This window comes from Pongo pygmaeus, chromosome 1 (assembly GCF_028885625.2).
Source record: "Pongo pygmaeus isolate AG05252 chromosome 1, NHGRI_mPonPyg2-v2.0_pri, whole genome shotgun sequence".
Taxonomy (NCBI): Eukaryota; Metazoa; Chordata; class Mammalia; order Primates; family Hominidae; genus Pongo; species Pongo pygmaeus.
The window spans coordinates 189,634,589-189,661,520 of record NC_072373.2 but is presented as its reverse complement, the minus strand read 5'-3'; the positions used below and the strand labels follow the sequence as shown (position 1 = coordinate 189,661,520).

General features: G+C 43.3%; 1 protein-coding gene across 24 annotated transcripts in view; it reads right to left on the bottom strand.

The window, feature by feature from the left end:
* The window catches only part of SCMH1 (Scm polycomb group protein homolog 1), a 242,035-nt gene that overhangs the window by 11,621 nt on the left and 203,482 nt on the right, over positions 1-26,932 (bottom strand). For 23 of the 24 annotated variants that reach the window (XM_063665596.1, XM_063665586.1, XM_054492597.1 and 20 more), the window contains 2 exons: positions 9,860-10,060; positions 7,577-7,768 (listed from right to left, as the gene is read on the bottom strand). In XM_063665596.1, the coding sequence (XP_063521666.1) occupies positions 7,577-7,768; positions 9,860-10,060 (393 nt within the window). The remainder of the gene's footprint in view (positions 1-7,576; positions 7,769-9,859; positions 10,061-26,932) is intronic. The other variant, XM_063665599.1, reaches the window with a different exon arrangement.

The following is a 26,932-nucleotide window of genomic DNA, read 5'->3' as shown; positions in this document are numbered from 1 at the left end:
GGAATCCAATCCAGGATATAGGAGACCTGGGTTCTATACCTGGGCTCCTGCCTTTCACTAGGTATGTGATTCTAGACAAGTAGCTTATCTTCTCTAAGCACCAGTTTCTTCATGTGTAAAACAGGGAAAAATCATCCCCTATCATGCTGAGAACATCAAATGAGAAAATGGAATGGGAGGAACTTTATGAATGTGAACAATTATTATTTTGTATTTCATTCGGAGTTGAAGTGGCAAATCTAAGCTGTCTGTGATAGTTCAAGAAAAATATTTCATCCAGTTTCAGCATTTATCAGCAGGGTAACCTCACTCTTCTAGTTCTCATTTTATTCAGCTAAGACTGGGGATAGTATTGTCTGCCTCACATGAGCTAACAGATGTGAAGAATAATTATGATGACAAAGCCAGAGGCTTACCAGATGCTGATGCAAACCATTGAGTGTCTCTGCCTTTCAGCAATGCTAAGAACACTGAGACGTAGATTCTGAGTTGAAGGGTCTGAAAATCTGGACTGATGGCAAGTCATGAAATCTTATCCTAATGAGATGTACTGAAAGCATCATGCTCCAAAGCTCTGGGAGGTCCTAGTCCTGACAAGGCTGATCAGACGAGGCTCTCTTTGGTAGGACAGTGCCAGAATAGAAGATTGCAAATACTTTTTTTTTTTTTTGAGACAGAGTCTCACTCTATCACCCAGGCTGGAATGCAGTGGCACGACTCACTGCACTCCACTGCAACCTCCACCTCCTGGGTTCAAGCGATTCTTGTGCCTCAGCCTCCCAAGTAGTTGGGACTACAGGTGCATGCCATCATGCCCCACTGATTTTTTTTTTTTTGTATTTTTAGCAGAGATGGGATTTTGCCATGTTGGCCAGGCTAGTCTTGAACTCCTGGCTTCAAGTGATCTGCCCACCTCGGTCTCCCAAAGTGTTGGGATCACAGGTGTGAGCAACCACACCCAGCCTGAAGACTGCCATACTTTCAAACTGTGTTCTACAGAGCCCTGTGGGCCCTCCACACGGAGGCCAAGTAAGTAGGGCTATGGGCCTCATCCAAACTTCTATCAAAACTACTCTGGTTTTAATTTTTATGCACTGGAGTGTATACAAATTTTATATACAATTTTATCTTTGCCAAAAAACTTTTTTTTTTTTTTTTTTTTTTTTTTTTAAAGGAGTTCTACTGGTAAAACAAAACAAATTTTGAAACCACTGGCGCAGGTGTCAAAGACTGGGGCTGGAAGACTTGATTAGTCAATGATCACTGCCTTTTTATAGGATTCCTTTGCCCATCTATAAAATGGAGATGAAAAATGCTTAAACTTCCTAGGGTCAGTGTAAAATATACTATTGATATGCTGCAGATATGGGAGCAACTGGGATCAAACAAACATTTGTTGAGCACCCTTTGTGTGTGTGACAGCCACTATACTAGTTATGGTACATGCAGAGGTAAACAAATAGATAAGGACCTAGCCCTTATGCATGTATTTTCAGTGAGAAGCAGCTCTTCTCAGAGTATCACATTGCAAAGCTGACCTTAAAAATTAGAGTTCCCAGTGGAGGATGATCAGAGTGGTGGTGAGGAACCTCAAGATCATGGCAAAGGGGAAAGGCAATGGGAAGGCATCGTCCGGAGAAAAGTCAAGGGAGAGAAACACCCTAAGGGCAGTCATGGGAAAAGAAGACTGGAGGTAGATTTGCTCTTTTGGAATACAGAGAGTAGAATGGGGGCAGGAGTTGTAAGAAGGCAGATTTCAGCTTAAAAAGGAGGGCATTTTGGCTGGGCATGGTGGCTCACGCCTGTAATCCCAGCACTTTGGGAGGCCGAGGTGGGTGGATCACCTGAGGTTGAGAGTTCGAGATCAGCCTGACCAACATGGAGAAACCCCGTCTCTACTAAAAATACAAAATTAGCCGGGCGTGGTGGTGCATGCCTGTAATCCCAGCTACTCGGGAGGCTGAGGTAGGAGAATCGCTTGAACCCGGGAGGTGGAGGTTGCAGTGAGCTGAGATCTCGCCATTGCACTCCAGCCTGGGCAACGAGAGCGAAAGTCCGTCTCAAAACAAAAAACAAAAAACAAAAACAAAACAACAACAAAAAAAGGAGGGCATTTTAGCAATCAGAACTGCCCAACAATAAAATCAATTGCCAAAGATAGAGAGAACCTGTCATCAGGTGTTGGGCTAGATACTAGATCATCTCTAGAGTACTTTCCACTTCCAAGATGCAAAGATTCCATGCTCATAACCGAGCTTTCCCCTTTATGGGTGTGAACTGAGTGACCAAGGAACTAGAGATGTTGATCTAAGAAAATTCTTACACCAACGCAGGACCCAAAGACATAGCACAGTCCTTGTGCATGTTTACATCACTCGCAGTGTTTAAAAAAAAAAAATCCCTCTCTGAACCACTTCCCACATCGTTTACTACTCTTTCATTCAACAAATACTATTAATTACTTACCATGTGACAGTTAGGATGATGGATACTGAGAATGGTGAAAAAGATATTGTCTCTATCCTCATGGAACATTTACTATAGTGAGGCAGATGACAAAATACAGGTAGCTAAAAATATTAGCAACTATTATAATTATAACAAAGGAAAGAAACAGGATATTAAGATGGACAGTATCAGGTGCATCTCTTTTGGATGAGGAGAGCCTTGGAGGTCTTCCTGACACCTTGAAGTTTAAGCTGTGGTCCCAAGAAGGTCCACCTGAAAAGCGGACGTGTGCCAGACAGTGTGCTTCAGTGAATTAGGAGCATTTGCGTCATCTTAAAACTCTGACAATTCTAGATTGGAAACCTATGTGGGGATCAGAGCGCATCTTGATATTTCAGTTTTTATTTGGCTTTAACCACTGTGAATCTTGGGATTGTGGCAGGAGAACCACTTTATAACTAACTCAGAAGACCGGGATGACAACTGGAAAGAAAGGCACAAGGAACCAGTGTCATGGGCAATGAACCACTTCCTCTAACAGAGAGGAACCTGAGAATCCCAAAACAGCAGACTCAAGAGTTTAATGCTGGGTAGATTTCAATTACAGCTAAACTTAATAGTCACTGGGACCAGTGAAATCAATACAGTCTCCTGCTTAATACTGTCCTAACAATCTCCTGCCTCATACTGAGCCACCGCACCTTGCTGGGCCTCTTTTACTTAATCTTCACTAGCCACTTACTTGATCTAGCCACATGTATAGTTCTGCTCTGACATCACCTCCCTCAGGAATCCTCCCTTGACCTCTTCTTTCACCATACTCCTGGCTCATCATGCCTTGCTGGGCCAGAGTACCTCTGCGCTCTGCTTTCACCACATACATGTTCATATTGTTCCTAATACTGAAGGTAGGGACAATATCTTTGTCACCATTCTCAGTATTTTTTAGGGTGCCAGAAGGGGCTTTTTTTTTGAGATGGAGTTTCGCTTTGTCATCCAGGCTGGAGTGCAATGGTGCGATCTCAGCTCACTGCAACCTCCGCCTCCCAGGTTCAAGCGATTCTCCTGCCTCAGCCTCCCGAGTAGCTGGGATTACAGGCAGGCACCACCATGCCCAGCTAATTTTTGTATTATTAGTAGAGACAGGGTTTCACCATGTTAGCCAGGCTGGTCTCGAACTCCCGACCTCAGGTGATCCACTTTTGGCCTCCCAAAGTGCTGAGATTACAGGCGTGAGCCACTGTGCCTGGCTGGGCCTCTTTTAGTCTTCACCAGCCTCTTACTTGATCCAGCCACATGCATAGTTCTGAAGAAGAGACTCTGCTCTGACATTGCCTCCCCCAGGAATCTTCCCTTGACTTCTTCTTTCACCATACTCCTTGCTCATCATGCTTTGCTGGGCCAGAGTACCTCTGTGCTCTGCTTTCACCACATACATGTTCACATATCTCTCCCTGTCTCAGCTCTTTGAGCGCAGGGATGGAGTCTGTCTCACCTCTGTCTCCCTAGAGTCTAGTATAGAATCGGGCACAGAGTAAGTATTTGTAAATATTTGATGACCTAAAGTAAAACAACTGGCCTGGATTATTCAAAATGCCAGTGTCACATTGTGAAAGATAGAAAAAAAAAGGTGGATAACTGTTCTAGATAAAGGAAACTAAAGAGACAGGAGAATTAAATGCAGTGGATGATCCTTTATTGAATCCTGGATTAGGAAAAAACAGTAATAAAGGACATTAGTGTGACAACTGGGGGGAATTCTAATATGAACTATATAATAGCTAGTAGTATATTAATTTATTATTATTATTTTTCAGACGGAGTCTCACTCTGTTGCTAAGGCTGGAGTGCAGTGGCACAATCTTGGCTTATTGCAACCTCTGCCTCCTGGGTTCAAGCAATTCTCCTGCCTCAGCCTCCCGAGTAGCTGGAATTATAGTTGCACACCACCATGTCCAGCTAATTTTTGTATTTTTGGTAGAGATAGGGTTTCACCATGTTGGCCCAGCTGGTCTTGAACTCCTGACCTCAAGTGATCTGCCCACCTTGGCATCACACAGTGCTAGGATTACAGGCATGAGCCACCGCACCTGGCCTAGTAGTATTTTATTCATGTTAAATTTCATTAGACTTTTTTTTTTTTTTTTTTTTTGAGACAGAGTCTCGCTCTGTCGCCCAGGCTGGAGTGCAGTGGCGCAATCGCTGCTCACTGCAAGCTCCGCCTCCCGAGTTCACACCATTCTCCTGCCTCAGCCTCCTAAGTAGCTGGGACTATAGGCGTCCGCCACCACACCCAGCTAATTTTTTTTTTTTGTATTTTTAGTAGAGACGGGTTTTTACCGTGTTAGCCAGGATAGTCTTGATCTCCTGACCTCACGATCTGCCTGCCTCAGCCTCTCAAAGTGCTGGGATTACAGGCGTGAGCCAGCGTGCCTGGCCTCATTAGTTTTTATTTATGTTAAATTTCTTAATCATCATAATACTATTATGTTCCTTATTCTTAGGAGATAAACACAAAAGTATTTAAGGATAAAATCTCTCATCTGCAGTTAACTCTCAAATGGTTCAGTAAATAAATGAAAAACATACTTTAAATATATAGGTATTCAACAAGTACATATATTTATATGTGTATATATAGTTAGGAGAAACAGACGAAGTAAATACTGCAAAAAGTTAAGTGGTAAAGACAGGCAAAGAGTTCATGGTTGCTTATTGTTCTATTTTTGTAACTTTTCTGTAGGTTTGAAATTTTTAAAATAAAACATTGGAGAAAAAAGTAATAGTCTCAACTTAGGTAGGAAAGCTTAATAGGATATGAAATCTCCCTGAGCTTTGGGTGACTACCTGCTATATCGGAAGTGCATGGTCAGCTGGGCCAGGACTGTAAGTGGTAGGGTAGTGTGGAGACAAGGATATAGGAAAGGGGGAGGGCCAGTAAGCACCCAGATAACAGAGGTGGTACCTATGGATGTCTAGTAGAAGCGTGTAGCCAAGCAGAAGGGCAGGAGTCATAAATACCAGATCCAAAGGGCAAAGCAAAAGACAGCTCTTGTATAGATCGAGCTCTTTGGCAGAGGTTTAGGTAAGTAATCAGAAAAACACAGGAAATGATAATATCAGAGGTGCGGCAAAGGGTCAGTAAGGCAGGCAAGCAGGCAGGAAGGTAGGCAGGCAAGCAGGCAAGCAGGCAGAAAGGATACACTAAGAAGCACAGAGGAATTAGAAGTTTAGGCAAGGCTCTGGCTTGTCTGGGCATAGTTAAAGGCTAATTTCAGGGAAGCAAATAGAAACTAGAGTGAGAGCAGACAAGTTGCTGAGCACCCACGATGAGAAACAGCTTAAGAGCAGAGGAGGACACAAAAAGTGGGCTCAATCTGTCTGAAAATGGGAAAGGGAGAGGTAGCAGCTAATGGCAGAATGTGATACCTTGATCTTTATTTCTCTTAGTTGATGAGGCAAGAAGAGTCTGGCTAAAGTTTGCTTCCTCTTATCTAGTGGCTGAATCAGAGAGATGTAAACTGGGGCAGAATTCCCAGGAAAGGTCATGCCCCGGTCCCAAACCACTTTTGGGACTGCAGGCCCATGAGGTACATCCTTACCAGTCTCTGAATGCTGCTACCAGTATATTTCTCTCACTTCTTAATGATGGCATTCCATTTAAGAATTCGGAGTTCCTGTTTCTTTGAGAAATCTCTTTTTAAACTAGCAGCTACACTCATGGATATGCTACCCCCATTCATGCATCCATTCTTTCAGAAAACCAGGTAGGCCTAACTTTCACCTCTGAAATGTAGATCAGAGTTCCTGAATGCCTAACTGGAGGTATTTAACAACTTGCCTTTGTCTGTACCAGCTCTACCATGCCCAGTCCAGACTCCCAGTGCAACATTCTAACTGCAAGTCAGAATGCCTTTTTCTTTTCTCAGAGACTCTGGTACTGAAAGAAAGCAATCTAGCATGGGTTAGGTGAGGAGAAGTTCCCTCCATAGAAAAGGATCAGCCAGGGGATCACAGAAATGGCTGCAGGGATCGGATGGTCTGGTCCCCACAGAGTATTTAAAACTCAGGTATCTTTTTGACCTGCTTGCAAGTCACATAAGCAATACGGATTTGGGTACAGAAGTATCTATGAGGGAAAGGGGGAAGGAGAATGGGGGAACAGTCACTTCCCTGGGCACATTCTCTAGAAGCAGTGCGTTTATCGGAGGTGATTCTGTTAAGACTATGATGAAAAGACACCACGGAAGGCAGTGTGGGAACAAGACTTGTTTGTATAGAGGAAGGTCGAAAAAGACACCTTTCAGACTTGTGCCCTCCCATCAACAGACAGCACAGCGCCCACACTGGCAGCATCCCTCCCTATTTCTCTGCTCAGGACATAGTCTGCAGGGCTTTTTTAAGGGCCTTTCCTCCCTCTCAGTAATGACCTACCTTGCTATGTTTAAGGCTGAGCTTTTCTTCCCTCCCTTGTTCTGTGTCCTGGGTTCCAGATGAGAGACGCAGAGTTCCATTGAATCTTTAATCTCTCTCGGAAGTACTTAGTCACTGATTTGGCCACGCGGCATCTGCTTTCCCATTGTGGGTCTGGTATGTTAACTAAGAAAGTTATTTTCCAGCCGAGTTAGAAATAGCAGGAACTTGAATTGACTTGCTAGACTGGCAGTGCTGGAAGTTAGGGCCATGTGCCAAAGGAAAGAATAGATGGCCAATCACCAGGGAGCAAATTTCTCAATCTGTAGCCTGAGACTAAACCTTCCTGCTGGCAAGGGAGATGTGTGTTAGGCCTTTGCTGCCAGGTTCACACTGGGAGACGTTCTGTGACTTCTTGGTGGCTCCACATGCAGTCTGAAACTCAGAAGGGGAATTGCGAACCACCTTTTATCTAGGGATAAGGATCTAGAGGAAATAGGGGTGATCCTAGAGACAGAAAACAAAATCCTGAAGAAAAAGTAAAGATGAGAGGAGGCTGAAAAGTCTCAGATATGGCAAAGGTAAGGGACAGAAAAGCAGACCTCTGGATAGTAGGTGCCAGGCCAGTAGTTCTGAAGGCTGGCCCTGGGCCCCTGCAGGTGCTGCTGCTAGCCCTGTCCCCCACTCTCAGCCCAGGCCCCATCCCAGCTCCTACCTGGTAGGTACCTGTCGTGGCTGTGGCTGTACTCTGTGGCAGTGAGTGACAAGTGAGTCTGTGTAAAGGGCTGGTTGCCAAACAGATTGTCACTACGAAGGTTGTGGCAGAGTTTCTCCAGGAAGCGGAGGACGTAGGTGATGCTGTTGACTGCTGGGAGGTTGAGGGTATGCTGTTCCCGGTCAAACACGGCTGTGGAGTGAGTAAACAGGGCCAAGCATGTCAGCCTGGCAGTGGAGTACAGCGCTAGGCAGGACGAGTCCAGCCCACTGCTTGTCTCAGGCTTACCTGGTTACACAAAGGGAATCAGTGCCCCACGTTTCCTCCCTCCCTCCCTTTAACTCCCTCCCTCGAGGGCTTTGATTTTTGCCTCCAACTGTAAAGGGCTTGCAAATATGGGAGTGGCCAGGCCAGGTCTGTTGCACCCTGGGCTCTGGAATGATTTTATTCAACTTGTGAAAACAACTGTGAACATAATTCTCTCTGCTCCATCACTTGGCTGGATCTCCCCCAGGAAATCTGCTCATTTAGGGTGCTATTTTCACAAGAACTACCCAAGAACAGAGAAGCTCGGCAGAAGAGTAGAATATAGCCATAGCCAGCAATGGTATGGGTACACAATTTCTGATCTACATAAGGGCACTAGAATTTTGGCAACATTTGGAACTGTTTCATGCTTGGTGTTAGTTTACTTCCTATCATCTTTTTCTCTAAAAATGTATCAGTATAAACCTTAAAAAGCAAAGACCTGTGTATTTGTCTCTGAGGGCAGCAAGGACATGGGGATTTGGGGAGATAGGTCATTCTCAAGAAACAGTTTTGAGGCAGAAGAAGAACCCCAGAGGGGGTATAAGAGAGAAGCTAAAGAGAGGCAGTAAAGAAGGCCAGGTTCCTACAGACCACTACACAGAAACAAAGAAGAGACCAGGGAGTAGGCTGGGCCTCAGAAGGGACATAAGGCTTAATTTCCCAGGCACTTCCCAGTCTTTTTTTTTTTTTTTTTTTTGAGACGGAGTCTTCCTCTGTCACCCAGGCTGGGGTGCAGTGGCATGATCTCAGCTCACTGCAACCTCCGCCTCCCAGGTTCAAGCGATTCTCTTGCCTCAGCCTCCTGAGTATCTGGGACTACAGGCGTGCACCACCATGCCTGGCTAATGTTTTGTATTTTTTTTTTAGTACAGACAGGGTTTTGCCATGTTGGCCAGGCTGGTCTTCAACTCCTGACCTCAGGTGATCCGCCCACCTCAGCCTCCCAAAGTGCTGGGATTACAGGTGTTAGCCACCGCGCCTGGCCAGTTCCCAGTCTTCTATAATAATTCCCTGCCTGTTTGCTCCATCCTCCTCACAGCCAAGTACTTCCTAGTCTGGGTTCCCACACCACTCTGTATACATTTCCCTATTACAGCACTTCTCACAGTTAGCTATGTATATTCTTTCTTTTTCACTGGTATGGAGCCTAAGCTGTCATCTTCTGTTCTCCCCTTCTCCTGGCCAGTGTCTGGCAATCAACCGGACACATAGTAAGGGTTCAATAAATGTTTGCTAAAATAATACAGTCTGGTTATTTATGAAGTCTTCCATGCTAGTGGGGTTTCCTGAAGCTGGTTATTACAGCCTGCTAGGGAGGAGGGGCAGGGGATTATGGAATAGCATCAGTTAAGACTGAAAGGCTCTAGGTCAAGACTCCATAGGTTTAGTGGCTAAACAGGATTTTGGATTTAGGAAAACTGAAACAGAATCAGGACACAGGAGAAAAAGTGAGTATTCTGTGAGAGCAAAAAACACTGTGCCACTGAATCAAACTCTCATAGCAGTAAAGAAAAAGGAAATGACTTTTCCCAACCACCCTGGGATTTAATTCTCTTCTACTGGGCCTGGTTTAGGACCAGGAAGCTAAGGAATCAAAGGAATGACAGAGGAGTTCAGTGGTTCCTGAAACCAGGTGGGAGGCTGCAACAGTCTGGAGAAACCTTCCTGCTGCCACAACATAGCCCCCTCTGGATTCTTTCTCCTATACTTTCTGTACGGACAGGTCAATCAGGTAGATGGGGGGAATCAGTTTAGAGGCTCAGTGAAGCAGAATCTGTGGGTATTCTCCTTGGCAGAGGTATGCATAAGGCTCAGAGGGGCTCTCAGGGGGTTGGAGATGAGGAATGGAATACCTTCACATTTTTCCAGAGCCTGCAGGTATGAAGTGGGAACGAGGATGCCTTACAAGAAATCAACCAGTTGAGAAGGCGGGTCCTTCTGGCGGGGAGGCAATATGAGCCGAAGTGTGCTTACCTGAGATAACCTCACCACCATGGCCTTGCTTGAGGAAGCTGAAGACGGTTTTCTGGTGATAAGCACAGTCGATACAGGCCTGGACAGCCTGCTGCAACACCACAGAGGCACGGGCTGGTCCAAAATGGTCAGGGAGTTGCTGGACCTTCTTCTTATCTAAGTGGGGGCCTGTGCTGCCATTCTTGTTCAAGTAGATACAAACTATGGGAGACAAATAATCAAAGAAGCTTCAAGAGTCTCTGGGATAGAGAAGTCAGAGAACAGCATCCTATTCCATCTTTTATACCTTGGCCTCTGGTTCCTAACAGAATTCCTAGCAGCTGAGCTGGTGAAATGCTGTGGGAGGTAGAGGGTGGAGGGTCAAGAAAAGGCTGTGCCCAGCTACTGCCAACCCAAACTGCATGATCAAAGTCTGTGGGAAGACTGGAAGAGTGGCCCAGACCAAAGGCCAAGACACAGAGTTTGCACTTTGTCTTCTGTGCACTGAAAAGAAAATCTAGATAATTCCCCACTTGTACGTACTTCCATTTTTTTGTACTTGGTTGCCTCACATATTCTTTGTACCTCTTACCATATATGTGTAAGGAGCTGTGGGGCAGTGGCAATATTAGCAAGGGCGTGTGTGTGTGTGTGTGTGTGTGTGTGTGTGTGTGTGTGTGTATGTATGCCATTGGATTTAGAATAGTTGCACCATTGATCATTTGCCTTGCTTTATGTTTTAGGCCTTAGAGTCCCTTTCTTATCTTCTACATCAACACTCATGCCCAAAGAATATAATAAAAATTAAAAAAAAAAAATTGGATTAAAAAAAAAAAAGTTGGACTGGGCGTGGTGGCTCACGCCTGTAATCCCAGCACTTTGGGAGGCTGAGGCGGGTGGATCACGAGGTCAGGAGTTCGAGATCAGCCTGGCGAAGAGGTGAAACCCCGTCTCTATTTAAAAAAAAAAAAAAAATAGCCGGGCATGGTGGCGGGCGCCTGTAATCCCAGCTACTCGGGAGGCTGAGGCAGGAGAATCGCTTGAACCCGGAAGGCGGAGCTTGCAGTGAGCTGAGATCACGCCACTGCACGCCAGCCTGGGGGACAGAGTGAGAACTGGTCTCAAAAAAAAAAAAAAAAAAGTTGGGTGCAGTGGCTCACATCTGTAATCACAGCACTTTGTGAGGCTGAGGCGGAAGGATCACTTAAAGCCAGGAGTTTGAGACCAGCCTGGGCAACACAGTGAGACCACATCTCTACAAAAAATTTGCTAGGTGTGGTGGCATGTGCCTGTGGTCCCAGCTACTTGGGAGGCTGAGGTGGGAGAACTGCTTGAGCCCAGGAGTTCAAGGCTGCAGTGAGCTGTAATCGTGCCACTGCACTCCAGCCTGGATGACAGAGACCCTGTCTCTAAAAAAAAAAAAAAAGTGAAAAGAGCCTGAGGGTCCCAAGACAGCTAAGCACTCTCCTAGCTACTGGCCTCCACCTGGCACTGCAGTGGGGAAGGGGTGCAGTGGGCACAGGAGACTGAGGCAGTCCTAACAGAGTTGTCTCTGGAGTTGTTCTCTCCTCAGGACCCACAGCAACCTGGTCAGCAATGACATTTTCTCCTCCATCTGCTTTCCAGCTTCCCATTTCAGTAGTGGGTACTCTTCTTTCTTGTGTGGTTGTGGCTCACTAGCTTAAGGGGTAGAAGGGCAAAAGTCTCTTTGCCATTAAAGGTAGAAAAGATAAGAGCAGTAGTTGTGTGGCCCGTGGATGGACTGTTGTTCTCTTTGGGTCTTAGGTTCATCACTTGAAAAATGAAGTGACTGAGCCAGATGCTCTCTGAGGATTCTCCACCTTCATAATTCTAATTCTAAGGAAAACCAACATGGACGGAAGAAATGGAAAACAAAGTAGGGAGGTGATATGTGGAAAGTGACAGGAGAAACATAAAAACAAAAAGAAGAAAAGGGTAAACAAGATGAATTGAACAAATACATTTAACTCTGTTCTCTCCAAAAACTCACTAAAATGAGCCAGATAATAAGAGAGGAGATGACGATAAAATTAGGAAGGTGGAAAGCAGACTGGAAAGGTAGCGACTGACTCAACAGACCCAACAAAGCTGTATACCCTAAAGCAGGAGTGGGGAGTGATGAGAACCACGCTCTCATAATTTGCAAAAGGCCTAATAATTGGCAGAGTTTGTGCCTCTGGAGGTGAGTGTGAGGAGGATCTAATAAAAGAAGGTTTAACTGAAGTCTTTTAAGAAACAGGATTTTCACATCTAGTAATGTGACTCTTTTACTGAAATAACTAAAAATGCAGGAATCCAGAGAGATAAGAAGAGTAATAAACAAAAACAAGTGTCTACGAAAAGACACCTATAAGAATGTTCATAATAGTTTATTCATAATAACCCCAAACTAGAACCAACCCAAATATCCACCAAAAAGAGAAGAGATACAAATTGTGGTACAGTCATATGCCACATAAGGACATTTCGGTCAACGGCAGACTGCATATATGACAGTGTTCCCATAGGAGCTGAAAAATTCCCATCACCTAGTGACCTTGTAGCCAATGTAAAGTCATAGCACAATGCATTACTCATGTGTTTGTGAGGAAGCTGGTGTAAACAAACCTACTGCACTGCCAGGCATATAAAGGAGTATAGCATATAGGATTACGTAGAGTACATAATACTTGGTAACATAATAAATGATTATGTTACTGATTTGTGTATTTAGTATACTTCTTATCATTATTGTAGAGTGTACTCCTACTTATTAAAAAAGTTAAGTGTAAAACAGCCTCAGGCAGGTCCTTCAGGAGGTATTCCAGGAGAAAGCATTGTTATCACAGGATGACAGCGCCATGCATGTTATTGTCCCTGAAGACCTTCCAGTGGGACAAGATATGGAGATAGGAAACAGTGACATTGATGATCCTGATCTTGTGTAGGCCTAGGCTAATGTGTGTGTATGTCTTGGGTTTTAACAAAAAAGTTTAAAAAGTAAAAAAATAAAATAAATCTAAAAGTTTTTTAAATAAAAAAAGCTTACAGAATAGATAAAAATAAAATATTTTTGTACGGCTATAAAGTATGTTTGTATTTTAAGCCAAGTGTTATTAAAAGAGTCAAAAAGTTAAAAAGTTTATAATGTAAAAAAGTTACAGTACGCTATGGTTAATTTATTATTGAAGAAAATTAAAAAAAAATTTAGTGTAGCCAAAGTGTACAGTGTTTATAAAGTCCACAGTAGTGTACAGTAATATCCTAGCCCTTCACATTCACTCACCACTCATTCACCACTCACTCAGAGCAACTTCCAGTATTGCAAGCTCCATTCATGGTAAGTACCCTGTATAGGTGCACCATTTAAAAAATCTTTTAAACCATAATTTTACTGTATCCTTTTTATCTTTATACATGTTTAGATACACAAATACTTACCATTGTGCTGCAACTGCCCATAGCACAGTAACATGCTCTACAGGTTTGTAGCCTAGGAGCAATGGGCTATACCATCTAGGTTTGAGTAAGTACGCTATGACAGGGGTCCTCAACCCCCAGGCTGAAGACCAATACGGGGGTCTACAGCCTGTTAGGAAAGGGGCTGCACAGCAGGAGTTGAGCAGCAGGCGAGTAAGCATTACTACTTGAGCTCCGCCTCCTGTCAGATCAGCAGTGGCATTAAATCCTCACAGGAGCATGAACCCTATTGTAAACTGCGCATGCGAGGCATGTAGGTTGTGTGCTCCTTATGAGAATCTAATTAATGGCTGATGATCTGAGATGGAACAGTTTCATCCTGAAACCATCCCCCGTGCCACTGGTCCATGGAAAACCTGTCTTCCATAAAACCAGTCCCTGGTGCCAAAAAGGTTGAAGACTGATGTACTATGATGTTCACAAAATGAGGATATTGGCTAATGATGCATTTCTCTGATCATATCCCCGTGATTAAGCAATACGTGAGTGTATATTCATTTAATGGAGTATCACTTGGCAATAAAAAAGAAGGAACTCCTGACAGGCACAAGAACATGGGTGCTTTTTAAAACACTGAGTGAAATAAACCAGATACAAAAGAGTACATATAGTATGATTCATTTATAGTAAGTTCAAGAATAGGGAAATCTAATCTATGGTGATAAAAATCAGCATAAAGGTGGAAGTGGAGACCAACTGTAAGGAGGCATGAGGGAACTTCGGGGGTGGCAGAAATGTCTTCCATCTTCCTTGGAGTTGTAGTTACATGGGTGCTTAAAACTCATTAAATTGTAGGTTTTTTTTTTTTTTCCTTGAGACAGAGTCTCTCTCTGTTGCTCAGGCTGGAGTGCAGTGGTGCGACCTTGGCTCACTGCAACCTCCGTCTCTCGGATTTAAGTGATTCTCCTGCCTCAGCCTCCTGAGTAGCTGGGATTACAGGCACGTGCCATCAAGCGAGGCTAATTTTTGTATTTTTAGTAGAGATGGGGTTTCACCATGTTGGTCAGGCTGGTCTCGAACTCCTGACCTCGTGATCTGCCCGCCTCAGCCTCCCAAAGTGCTGGGATTACAGGTGTGAGCCACTGTGCCTGGCCAAATTGTATGCTTAAGATCTGTACATTTCACTAAATGTAGAAACTTTACCTCAGTTAAAATACACAAAAAGGAAATAATATAACTAGTCTGGTGATGATTTTAAAAAAATCTACATGGATTAAATGATGAGATATAAAAGGCAGAACTATAAAGCCTTTAGACTATGCAGAAACAACACTGTACCAGTTTCTGGGCCTAAGGATTAAGAAACTGACAACTTCCACTTCCTGTTTCTTGGGACATTTGCTTTGAGACCCCAACTACCATGTGTGAGGAAGCAAAGCCACCTTGTAGGGAGGTCCATTTAAACCAACAGTCTGAACGAGCTCGTCAGCCATGTGGTGAAAGTGGATCCTTCAGTCCTAGTCAAGCGACCCCAGCTGACGCTGCATGCAACAGAGACAAGCTGTCTCCACCCAGGCCTGCCCACATTGTTGTTTTAAACCATGAAATTTTGTGGTGGTTGTTACATGGCAAAAGATTATTGGGACAGATTCTGATACCAGAAATAGGGTGCTGCAGTAACAAAAGCCTGACACACATGGCATTGGCTCTGGACCTGGGGAGCAGAAAGAAGCATAAAGGACCACACAGAGTGTCAGTGAAAACTGAAGGAGCCTCGAGGAGAGTTTTAATGGAAGCCTAAAGGTTTTGTTTTGTGTTTTTTTTTTTTTTTTTTTTTTTTTTTTTGAGACAGAGTCTCGCTCTGTCGCCCAGGCTGGAGTGCAGTGGCGCGATCTCGGCTCACTGCAAGCTCCGCCTCCCGGGTTCACGCCTTTCTCCTGCCTCAGCCTCCCGAGTAGCTGGGACTACAGGCGCCCGCCACCACACCCGGCTAATTTTTTGTATTTTTAGTAGAGACGGGGTTTCACCGTGTTAGCCAGGATGGTCTTGATCTCCTGACCTCGTGATCCGCTCGCCTCGGCCTCCCAAAGTGCTGGGATTACAGGTGTGAGCCACTGCGCCCGGCCTAAAGATTCTTAATGAGGCTGTCAGTGAAGGTTTAAGGGAAAGTGAAGAAAATCTTATTGGAAGATCGATGAAAGGGGAAGTGTTGAAAGTTTGACAGGACTGTTGACTATAGTAACATGGAAATAAGAAATATTCCTGATGAACTCAAAGAAATAGCTAAGGAGATTTCCAGACAAAGTAATGAAAGTATCACCTGGCTTCTCCCTGCTTATGATAAAATGCAAGACAAGAGATGAGCTTAAAAACATGTACACACACCCCTCCACATACCCCCAGGACTTGCAGAATTTACAAATAAAATTTCTTATTTCCAGTCTCTCCATAAGGCAAAAAACTATAAATTATGAAAGGATTTCGACTCTAGAAAAGGACAGTAAAATTCTTTAAGATGTAAGAAGGATGTAAGTCTATGCTGTGCAGGCTCTCAGGCCTAAAAGGTTCTCTAAGAATCCTAAGGGCAAGCCTCACAGATTCTTTTCCTTAAACAAAAGGATTTTTAAGAATCTTAAGAGTATTGTCCTACAGCAGCTGAATAGGAAGCCCAAAGTAGAGAAGAGCTTATCATTAAAAGACTTGTAGTTGTGGCTTTTGTCTAATGAAGTGAACTCTGACAGTTGAAAGAAAGCCCCTCAAATTTCTTTGGTTTTAAATCAGAGACAGGGTCTTGCTCTGTCATCCAGGCTAGAGTGCAGTGGCATGCATGATCATAGCTCACTGTCACCTCGGCCTCCAGGGCATAATCAGTCCTCCCACTCGGCCTCCTGAGTAGCTGGTACCACAGGCGTGCATCATCATGCCCAACTAATTTTTACTTTGTTGCAGAGACGGGTTCTCACTATGTTGCCCAGGCTGGTCTCCAACACATGGGCTCAAGGAATCCTCCCACCTTGGCCTCCCAAAGTGCTGGCATTATGGGTGTGAGCCACTGCACCTAGCTGAAAAACCTCTCACATTTCTAAGAGAATCATTCTGGCAGAAGCATTGACAGCTTGGACTAAAAGCAAGAAAGATGGTACAAAATGGAAAAAATCCTTTGGATGCCCAACCTTATACAGGCAGGAAGGAAACTAAAAACGCAATCTCAGTTTTCTTATGGAAAAAAAGGATGATTCAGAGGATAAAACCAAGATCCATGGAAAACAACTCCCAGAAAGTAATACTGGACCTAATTAAGGAGTTGGTCAACATGTGCCCAGTTGGATTTCGGAATTTCTTTTTTTTTTTTGAGACAGAGTCTCACTCTGTCGCCCAGGCTGGAGTGCAGTGGTGTGATCTCAGCTCACTGCAAGCTCTGCCTCCTGGGTTCACGCCATTCTCCTGCCTCAGCCTCCTGAGTAGCTGGGACTACAGGCGCCCACCACCACGCCCGGCTAATTTTTTGTATTTTTAGTAGAGACAGGGTTTCACTGTGTTAGCCAGGACCTTGTGATCCGCCCGCCTTGGCCTCCCAAAGTGCTGCGATTACAGGCATGAGCCACCGCGCCCGGCCTCAGAATTTCTAAAGACCAGTGACTGCTGCATGCCTTCAGGTTTCCTCCCTTTTGAAAAGAAAGCATCTATAAATGTTACCTCGTGTCTGTTGCACCACTGTGTGTTAGGTAGGTAGTGAGCAGACAACTTATTTCTTTAGTTCACAGGTCGTCGGGACAAGAAGAACCACACTGAAGGAGGTATCCTTGACAAACCACACCTAACAGGCCTCGTGTACTGGGACCTGATTTAGATGATGAGATCCTAGACCTTGAGCCTACTAGTGTAAAAGGATGAGACTTCTGATGGGGAATCTTGTGAGGGCAAGAATAAATTTTGCAAGTGGAAAAAATGTTAATAATCCATGTCCAGAGAATAGAGAGGTAGTTTTAAAATATGGCCCATATTATTTGACCCTCTTCCTATTGAGAGGTGGGGTCTACTCCTCTCCCCTTGAATCTAGGCTCTGTGACTGATTGATCAATAGAATATGGTGGCAATGATGCTATGCTAAGTTTGAGGCTCAGGCCTTAAGAAAATGGTAGCTTCCACTTCCTATCTCTTGAGAAACTTGCTCTAGGAACGCAGCCACCATGGTATGGCAAAGCCCAAGCTATCCTTTGGCGAGAACCAACAGGCAACATGAGTTCTGCTAGTTATGTGAATGGAATTATCATAAGCCCCAATTGAGCTACCCCAACTGATGCCATGTGGCACAGAGATGAGCTGTATTCATTTTAATATAGAATATATTGATCTTTTCCTTTATAGTTTATGCTTATTGTCTTATTTTAAAAATCCTTCCCAATCTTGAGGTCATAAGGATGTTTGTGTATACTGTCTTTTTTTTTTTTTTTTTTTTTTTACTAGATCCATTAAATCAGAATTGGAGGTTATTAAAAAAATTCAGAGAAAGGTCTGGCACATAAGGAGTTTGGAAGGTGCCACTCCATCCTAACAACCAGTAAAAAGCTGAATAAGCTGAAAAGTCAACAATCCTTAGATCTGTCAGAGAAGTAAGGTCTCAGGGCAAACTATTAGCCCTCAAATTTGAAGAGACAGACAGGTGAATAAGCCGAAGTCTCTGGAACCAGTGCTAGGGTAGGAAAATCTTAACTGTATTTGATGACTTGTCAGAGGCTCAGTGTGAAGAAGTTTGAGATTAAAACTCCAGGGAGTCCCAGTCACTGGGGAGGAGGGGGAAACTTTTGTGAGTTTTGCCTCCAGGAGCTCAACCGGATTCTCACAGTAAATATAAGAGAAAAGTACCCTCATGCTTCTGGCAGGGAGAGGGGAAAAGGAACCATTTTGAAATATACTAGAGCACTCTGTTCTCAACAAGGTCTTCCCTCAGGGGAAACTATTTTACCACAGCCTAAACTATTAGGGATTTTTCAGAGCCTAACTGATCTGGAAGAGGAGACATAACCAACTCCAACCAATGCTAGCCTTCCATTCGGGAGAAGACAAATACTGCACTCCAGGCCATTCTATCCAACCCAAAGAGGTGGGGGCGGGGAACAGAAGCACTTGTTAAGTTCACAGCCCAGGGGCAAAGGCTCAATGAAAGACTGAGATTTAGTCATAGGACTGTAGAATGCTTCCCATTTCTCCACATCACTAAAGACCTATTTACCATGTGTTTTTTTGTTTGTTTTTGTTTTTTGAGACAGAATCTTGCTCTGTTGCCCAGGCCGGAGTGCAGTGGCATGATCTCGGCTCCCTGCAACCTCCGCCTCCCGGGTTCAAGGGATTCTCCTGCCTCAGCCTCCACCACCATGCCTGGCTAATTTGTGGTATTTTTTGTATTTTTAGTAGAGACAAGGTTTTGCCATGTTGCCAGGCTGGCCTCAAACTCCTGTCCTCAAGTGATCTGCCCACCTTGACCTCCCAAAGTACTGGGATTACAGGCGTGAGCCACTGCGCCTGGCCTTACCATGGTTCCTTTTACTCAGTACGTCATGTCCAGTTATCACATAAAAAAGGTATACTCAAGGACAAAAAACACAGTTTGAAGAAAAAGCAGCACACTCAGATATGGCAGGGATGCTGGAATTATCAGACTGGGAATTTAAAACAACTATGATGAACATGCTGGGGGCTCTAATGAATAAAGTAGACAGCGTGCAAGAACAGATGGGCAATGTAAGTAGAGAGATGGCAATTCCAAGAAAAAATAAAAAAGAAACACCAGAGATCAAAAATACTGTAACAGAAATAAAGAATGGGCTGGGTACAGTGGCTCACGCCTAGCACTTTGGTGGGGGTCAAGGCCAGTGGATTGAGTGAGCTCAAGAGTTCAATACCAGCCTGGGCAACATGGCAAAACCTCGTCTCTACTAAAATTACAAAAAATTAGCTAGGTGTGGTGGCGTGCGCCTGTAGTCTCAGCTACTCAGGAGGCTGAGGTGGGAGGATCACCTGAGTGTGGGAAGTTGAGGCTGCAGTAAGCTGTGACTTGCACACTGCACTCCAGCCTGAGAGACAGAGGGAGATTCTGTCTCAAAAAAAAAAAAAAAAAGAAAAAAAAAATGAAATGAAGAATGCCTTTCATTGGCCCATTATTAGGTTAGACATGCTAAGGCAAGAATTGCTGCATTTGAGCATGATAACTGAATGAGTGACTGAAGAAATGTTCTCAATCAAGGTTTATTAAGCTAGCTTTGGAGTATGTCTGGGGAAAATATGAGCCACAGACACATCTGTGACTGTTCCAAAGAGGCCTTCTGGATTTTAGTATTTATACATTTTCTTTCTTGTTTTTGTTTGTTTTGAGACAGAGTCTCGCTCTATCACCCAGGCTGGAGTGCAGTGGCACAATCTCGGCTCACTGCAACCTCCGCCTCCCGGGTTCAAGCAATTCTCCTGCTTCAGCCTCCTGAGTTGCTGGGACTACAGGTGCGTGCCACCACACCTGGCTAATTCTTTGTATATTTAGTAGAGACGGGGTTTCACCGTGTTAGCCAGGATGGTCTTGATCTCCTGACCTTGTGATTCGCCCACCTCAGCCTTCCAAAGTGCTGGGATTACAGGTGTGAGCCACCATGCTCGGCCATATTTATACATTTTCTTAAAGGAGGGCAGGTAGGCGGTAAGGGGAATGGTTACATTCTTGTGAGACTTTAGTAAGTGCTTGGCAAATCTACATTTTACATAAGATAATGTGAATGTTTGAAGAGCAAAAACGGAGTAAAGTAAGAATCAATTATGCAGACATATCTGGGTTGGTGGAGGAATGACTAGTCAGTCCCCTTTGTCTTTGTTCTGCACCTGAGAAGATATGATACTGACATTATCAGTGTGGAGTTTAAGAGCTAGACTTAGATTATAGACCTGAAGTTGCAGCTGGTGTGTCCTTGCTTGTGGGAGGCCAACAAAGAGTTTACTTGTGAATGATCTGTGCAGGCAGTCCTTCATGGATGCCTGAGGCTTTTTACCTTTCCTTTGGGGATCTGGCTAATGCATAATGCTAGTAACAGCTATTCATCTGGAAGATGGTGTTAACATGGCTTAACCCCCAGGTTTACCCTTCCCTGTTGCATAAGTGATACAGACAGTATTTCCCTGGGTAGGGAAATACTGGGTAGAAGAGGGCAGTTCCCTGGCAAAGGCCCCACCCCCAAGCCTGGAAACCCACAGCACTAAATGGGAACAGGCATTCCTGTTTTCGTGCCCAAATGTTGCCTTTGGCCTGCCATGCCCCATTATCCTGTACCCATATAAACCCCAAACCCCAGGATCGATGAGCAGAAGAGTGGAAGAATGGCACAGCAGAGAAGGAGGGAAGAGAAGGAGCATCTGAACATCAAGAGGAGTTTGGCTAGGGATGGCTGATGGAGATCAGCTGCTGGTCAGCCAAACTCCAGGAAGATCATCTTCCCACTCCATCCCCTTTCCAGCTCCCCATCCATCCCGCTGAGAGCCACCTCCACCACTCAATAAAACCCTCCACATTCACCATTCTTCAAGTCTGTGCATGACCTGATTCTTCCTGGATGCCAGACAAGAACCTGGGTACCAAGAGGGCACTGAGCTGGTTTACACTTAAGCCATCTGTGGATGGCAGAGCTAAAAGAGCACTGTAGCATGCCCACTGGGGCTTCAGGAGTTACAGGCACCCACCCTTAGATGCTACTGTGGGGCCGGTGCCCCAAAAGTGCTCATCCTAGCTCTTGCACTTGCCCATCTACGTGTTCCCCCTCCTGTAAGGGGTTTGAGTGCATGGCGCTGAAAAGACAAGCCACACACCTATTGCATGTCCTTCGAGGGAGGTCAGGGAACTCTCCCGTTTCATAAGGAATTTGGGGAGTCCAGAGAATTTCTAATTTTCCTTTACAAATATATCTCAAGGGAAAGAAACTCCCAAAATTAAAAGCAAAGAGAAAAAAGACTGAAAAAAAAATAACAGAATATTCAAGAACTGTGGGATAACTATAACAGATGTAATCTATATATAATGGTGATACTAGAAGGAAAAGAAAAAGAGAAAGGAATTGAAGCAATAATGACTGAGAATTTTCCCCAAATTAATGTTACATACCAAATCCCAGATTCAGGAAGCTCAGAGAATACCAGGAAGGAAAAATGCCAAAACCCCCGACATCTACACCTAGGCATATCATTTTCAAACTACAAAAAATTAAAGAAAAAGAAAAAATACTGAAACAGAACAGAGGAAAAAATTGCCTTACCTATAGAGGGGCAAAGACAAGAATTATATCTAATGTCTCGTAAGAAACCATGCAAGCAAGAGAGTGAAATATTTAAAGTGTTGAGAGAAAAAAACCCACCGACCTAAAGTTCTGTACCCTGCAAAACTGTTCTTCAAATGTGAGGGAGAAAAAAAAGACAAAGAAAAATTGAGGGAATGTGTTGCCAGAAGACCTGCCTTGCAAGAAACATTAAAAGAGGTTCTTCAGAAAGATGGAAAATGATACAGATCAGAAACTTGGATCTATATAAAGAAAGGAACAGCATCAGAGAAGAAATAAGTAAAGACAAAATTAATTATGACCTTTTTTTAAATTTCTTTCTTTTTTTGAGACAGGGTCTCACTCTGTCACCTAGGTTAGAGTGCAGTGGTGCTATCATAACTCACTGCAGCCTCAATCTCCCAGGCTAAAGTGATCCTCCCGCCTCAGCCTCCTGAGTAGCCTGGGGCTACAGGCATGCACCACCATGCTTGATTAATTTTTTAATTTTTATTTTTAGTAGAGAAGTCTTGCTACATTGTTGCCTAGGTGCCAAGACCTTGTTGCCAAGGTCTTGCTATGTTGTTGGTGACTCCTAAGCTCAAGTGATCAATCCTCCCAACTCGGCCTCCCAAAGTACTGAGATTAAAGATGTTAGCCACCATGCCTGGCCTATTTTCCTTAATCTTAATTCATCTGAAACCACCTTTGCAAAAATTGTAATAGTGAGAAAATATGACAGTGAAAGAGATCTGATCTAATCAACTCCTATCTTATCTTTAACCTCCAAACTGCCCTTAATCATTCCTGGGCTTGGGACAAGCTAACTTTGGGAGACATTTAGTTTATAGTTTAAACGATAATCGCCCTTCCCCCAAATTAAACTGTCTTTGTAAAGCTAATGAAAGATCACCAGGTTAGGAGGATGAGAGGAGCTTGAATTCCACTAAGGTGTAAATGTAAATGATTATTTTAAAAAATTAAAAAAAAACCAAGACCCAAGTTTATGTTGTCTACCAGAAACCTACTTTAAATATAAAGACATATATAGATTAAAAGTAAATGGGTAAAGAAAGATACACCATGCTGAACTAATCAAAAGAAAGCTGGAGTAGCTATATTAACTTCAGACAGAGTAGAGTTCAGAGCAAGGAAAATTATCAGGGAAAGACAGGGGCATTACATAATAAGAGGCCAATTCTCCAAGAAGACATATCATTCCTTAATATGTGTATACCTAACAACAGAGTGTCAGATATATGAGGCAAAAACAGGCAGACCTGCAAGGAGAAACAGATAAATCCACTATTATAGTTGGAGACTTCAACACCCCCCATCAGAAATGGACACATCAAACAGATATAAAATCAGTAAGGACATAATTGAACTCAATAGCCCCTCAATCAACTGAAATATAGTTGGCATCTATTGACGACTTAATCCAACAACAGCAGGATACATATTCTTTTCAAGCTCATGTAGAACATTCAGCAAGGTAGATCACATTCTGGACCATAAAACACATCTGAATATATTTTTTAATTTTTAAAATTTCTCATTTTTTTTTGAGACAGGGTCTCACTCTTTCACACAGGTTGGAGTACAGTGGTGTGATCTTGGCTCACTGCAACTTCTGTCTCCCAGGTTCAAGTGATCCTCACACTTCAGCCTCTTGAGTAGCTAGGACCACAGGTGCGTGCCACCACACCTGGCTAATTGTTTGAATTTTTGGTAGAGACAGGGTTTCACCATGTTGCCCAAGCTGGTCTCAAACTCCTGAGATCAAGTGATCCACTGGCCTCAGACTCCCAAAGTGCTGGGATTACAGGCGTGAGCCACCGCACCCAGCCTGAACAAATTTTAAAAGAATAATCATACAATGTCTTCTTTCAGAACACAACAGAATGATATATGAAAAAAATCACCAAATAGAGATTAAACAATGCACTTCTAAATAGCACATAGGTCAAAGAAGAAATAACAAGAGAAATTTTAAAAATATTTGGAAATGGCCAAGCGCGGTGGCTCATGCCTGTAATCCTAGCACTTTGGGAGGCCAAGGTGGGTGGATCACTTGAGGTAAGGAGTTTGAATCCAGCCTGACCAACATGTTAAAACCCTGTCTCTACTAAAAATATAAAAAAATTAGGCTGGGTGCCTTGGTTCACACCTGTAATTCCAGCACTTTGGGAGGCTGAGGCAGGCGGATCATGAGGTCAGGAGTTCGAGACCAGCCTGGCCAACATGGTGAAACCCCATCTCTACTAAAAATACAAAAATTAGCTGGGCATGGTGGTGCATGCCTGTAATCCTAGCTATTCAGGAGGCTGAGGAAGGAGAATTGCTTGAACCCAGGAGGCAGAGGTTGCAGTGAGCTGAAATCGGGCCACTGCACTCCAGCCTGGGTGACAGAGCGAGACTCTGTCTAAAAAATAATAATACTAAAAAAAATCAATGAAACCAAAAGCTGGTTTGTTGAAAAGATAAATAAAATCAATTATACTCTAGCCAGGCTAACTAAACAAACAAAAAAACAAAACAAACAACCAGCGGGATGACACAAATTACTAAATCAGAAATGATAAAGGGGACATCACTACAGATCCTATTGTCATTAAACAGATAAAGGAATACTAGGAACAACTCTATGTCCACAAATTTGATAACCTAGATGAAATGAACTCATTCCTTCAAAGACAGTCTGCCAAAACTCAAACAAGAATAGACAATCTGAATAGGTTTATATCTATTAAAAAATTGAATTAATTAAACCCAAACCTTCAAAAAAGGAAAGTACCAGGCTTAGATAGGTTCATTCGTGAATTCTACCAACATTTAAGGAAGAAATTATACCAATTCTTCAAAATCTATTTTAGAAGTTATTAATAGAAGCAGAAGGAATATTTTCTAACTTATTTTATCAAGCCAGCATTGTCCTCAACAAAGTATTATCAAATCAAATTGAACAATATAAAAAAGAATTATACACTATGACGAAGTGAGATTTATCCAGAGTATGCAAGGCTGACTCAACATTCAAAAATCAATTAATATAATCTATCATATCAACAGGCTAAGTAAGAAAAATCAGATAATCATATCGACAGATGCAGAAAAAGGATGTGACAATATCCAACACTCATTCATAATAAAAACTACTGGAAACTAGAAATAGACGGAAACTTTCTCAACTTAATAAATAACATCTATAAAAAACCTAGAGCTAACATCATACTTAATGGTGAGAAACTAGAGGCTTTCCAACCAAAATCAGGAACAAGACAAGGATGTCCTCTCTTACCACTCCTCTTAACATCATACTGGAAGTCCTAGCTAATGCAGTAAGACAAAAAGTAAGATAAAAAGAATGCAGTTTGGGAAGGATGAAATAAAACTTTGTCCTCAGGTGACATGATTGTCTATGCAGAGAATATGAAATAATTAACAGCCAGAAAAATCCTGGAATTAATAAGTGATTACAACAAGAATGCAGGATACAAAGCTAATATACAAAAAGTCAATCAGTTTCCTATATAGCAGCAATGAACAAGTGAAATGTAAAATTAAAAAACACAATACAGGCCAGGCACAATGGCTCCCTGTAATCCCAATGCTTTGTGAGGCTGAAGCAGGAGGATTGTTTGAGGCCAGGAATTCAAGACCAGCCTGGGCAACATGGCGAGAAACCATCTCTATAAAAAAAATAAAAATAAAAAAATTAGCCAGGCATGGTGGCATGTCTGTAGTTCTAGCTACCCACCTCTAGCTACCCAGTTGAGGCAGGAGGATTGCTTCTGCCCAGGAGTTTGAGGCTGCGGAGAGCTGTGATCACACCACTGCACTCCAGCCTGGGCAACACAGCAAGACCCTATTTCAAAAAATAAAACAAAACAAACCCTCACAATACCATTTATGTTAGCACCCAAAAATGAAATACCTAGGTATAAGTTAAACAAAATATATATAACATTTATATGAGGAAAACTAGAAAAGTTTTTTGAAAGAAATGTAAAAAGAACTAAGTAAACAGATATTTTGTGTTCATGGATAAGAAGACTTAATATTGTCAGGATGTCAGTTCTTTCCAAGTCAATGTAGAGATTCACTGCAATCCTAATCAAAATTCCAGAATTTATTTTGTAGACAGCAACAAATTGAATCAGCTGGGGGTGGTGGCTCACACCTGTAATCCCAGCACATTGGGAGATCAAGGTGGGAAGACTGCATGAGCCCAGGAGTTTGAGACCTGGGCAACATAGTGAGACCCTGTCTCTACAAAATTAGCTAGGTATAGTGGTGTGTGCCTGTAGTCCCAGCTACTCTGGAGGCTGAGGTGGGAAGATAGCTTAAGCCCAGGAAGATTGAGGCTGCAGTGAGCTGTAACTGTGCCACTGCACTCCAGCCTGGGCAACAGAGTGCACTTCTGTTTCCAAAACAATAACAAACCAAACTGAATCTAAACTTTATATGAAGAGGCAAAAGACCCAGAACAAAGTCAGGAGGGCTGATACTACCTGACTTCAAGACTTATTGTAAAGCTACCATAATTAAGACAGTATGGTATTGCCTAAAGAACAGACAGATCAATGGAACAGAATAGAGAGCCCAGAAATAAACCCACATAAATATAATCAGCTTATCTTTGACAAAGGAGTAAAGGCAATACAATAAAAAATAGAGTCTTTTCAACAAATGGTTCTCAAACAACTGAACATTCACATGTAAAAAAGTGAACCTAGACACAGAACCTACACTCTTGAAAAAAAGTAACCCCAAAAGGATAATAGACCTAAATGTAAAATGCAAACTATAAAACTCCTAGACGATCACATAGGAGAAAATCTAGATGACCTTGGGTTTGGCAATGACATTTTAGATAAGCCCCAGCAGCACTTTGCGCCCTGTTCACATCCCAGTTTCAGTCCTGGTGGTACTAGCTTCTCAGAACTGGCAGGTGCAGCCCACGCCTCACTTGTGAGTCCTACCTATGGGAGCCCATTTCCAACTTTTGCCCTAGTCCAAGTAGTAACAGCTCAATTTTCCCTAACACCTCATTCCTGGCGCTGCTAGGCCCCAGGACAGAATGCAGTCTGCCAATGGCTAGGATTGAAAATGGTGCGTCACTGTAGCTGCTTATGGCTCAGAAAGGGTGTGTGACCCAGTGCAAGCTCCTCCCCTGGAATAGTTCCCTCTCCTGGTCTTCTGGCAGCTCCCTATGTCAGTTTCAGGGGTTGGGAAGGTCAAGAGCTCTCATTGCCAGGCATGCATGATTCCATACGTGGGGATGTGGGCTGCTAGAAGTCTCTTGCTTACCCTTGGGAAGTCACTTGCTGTTTCCTAGTCAATCTCAGCTAGGTAGGCTGCTTCTCTTCTTTCTCCTTCCTTG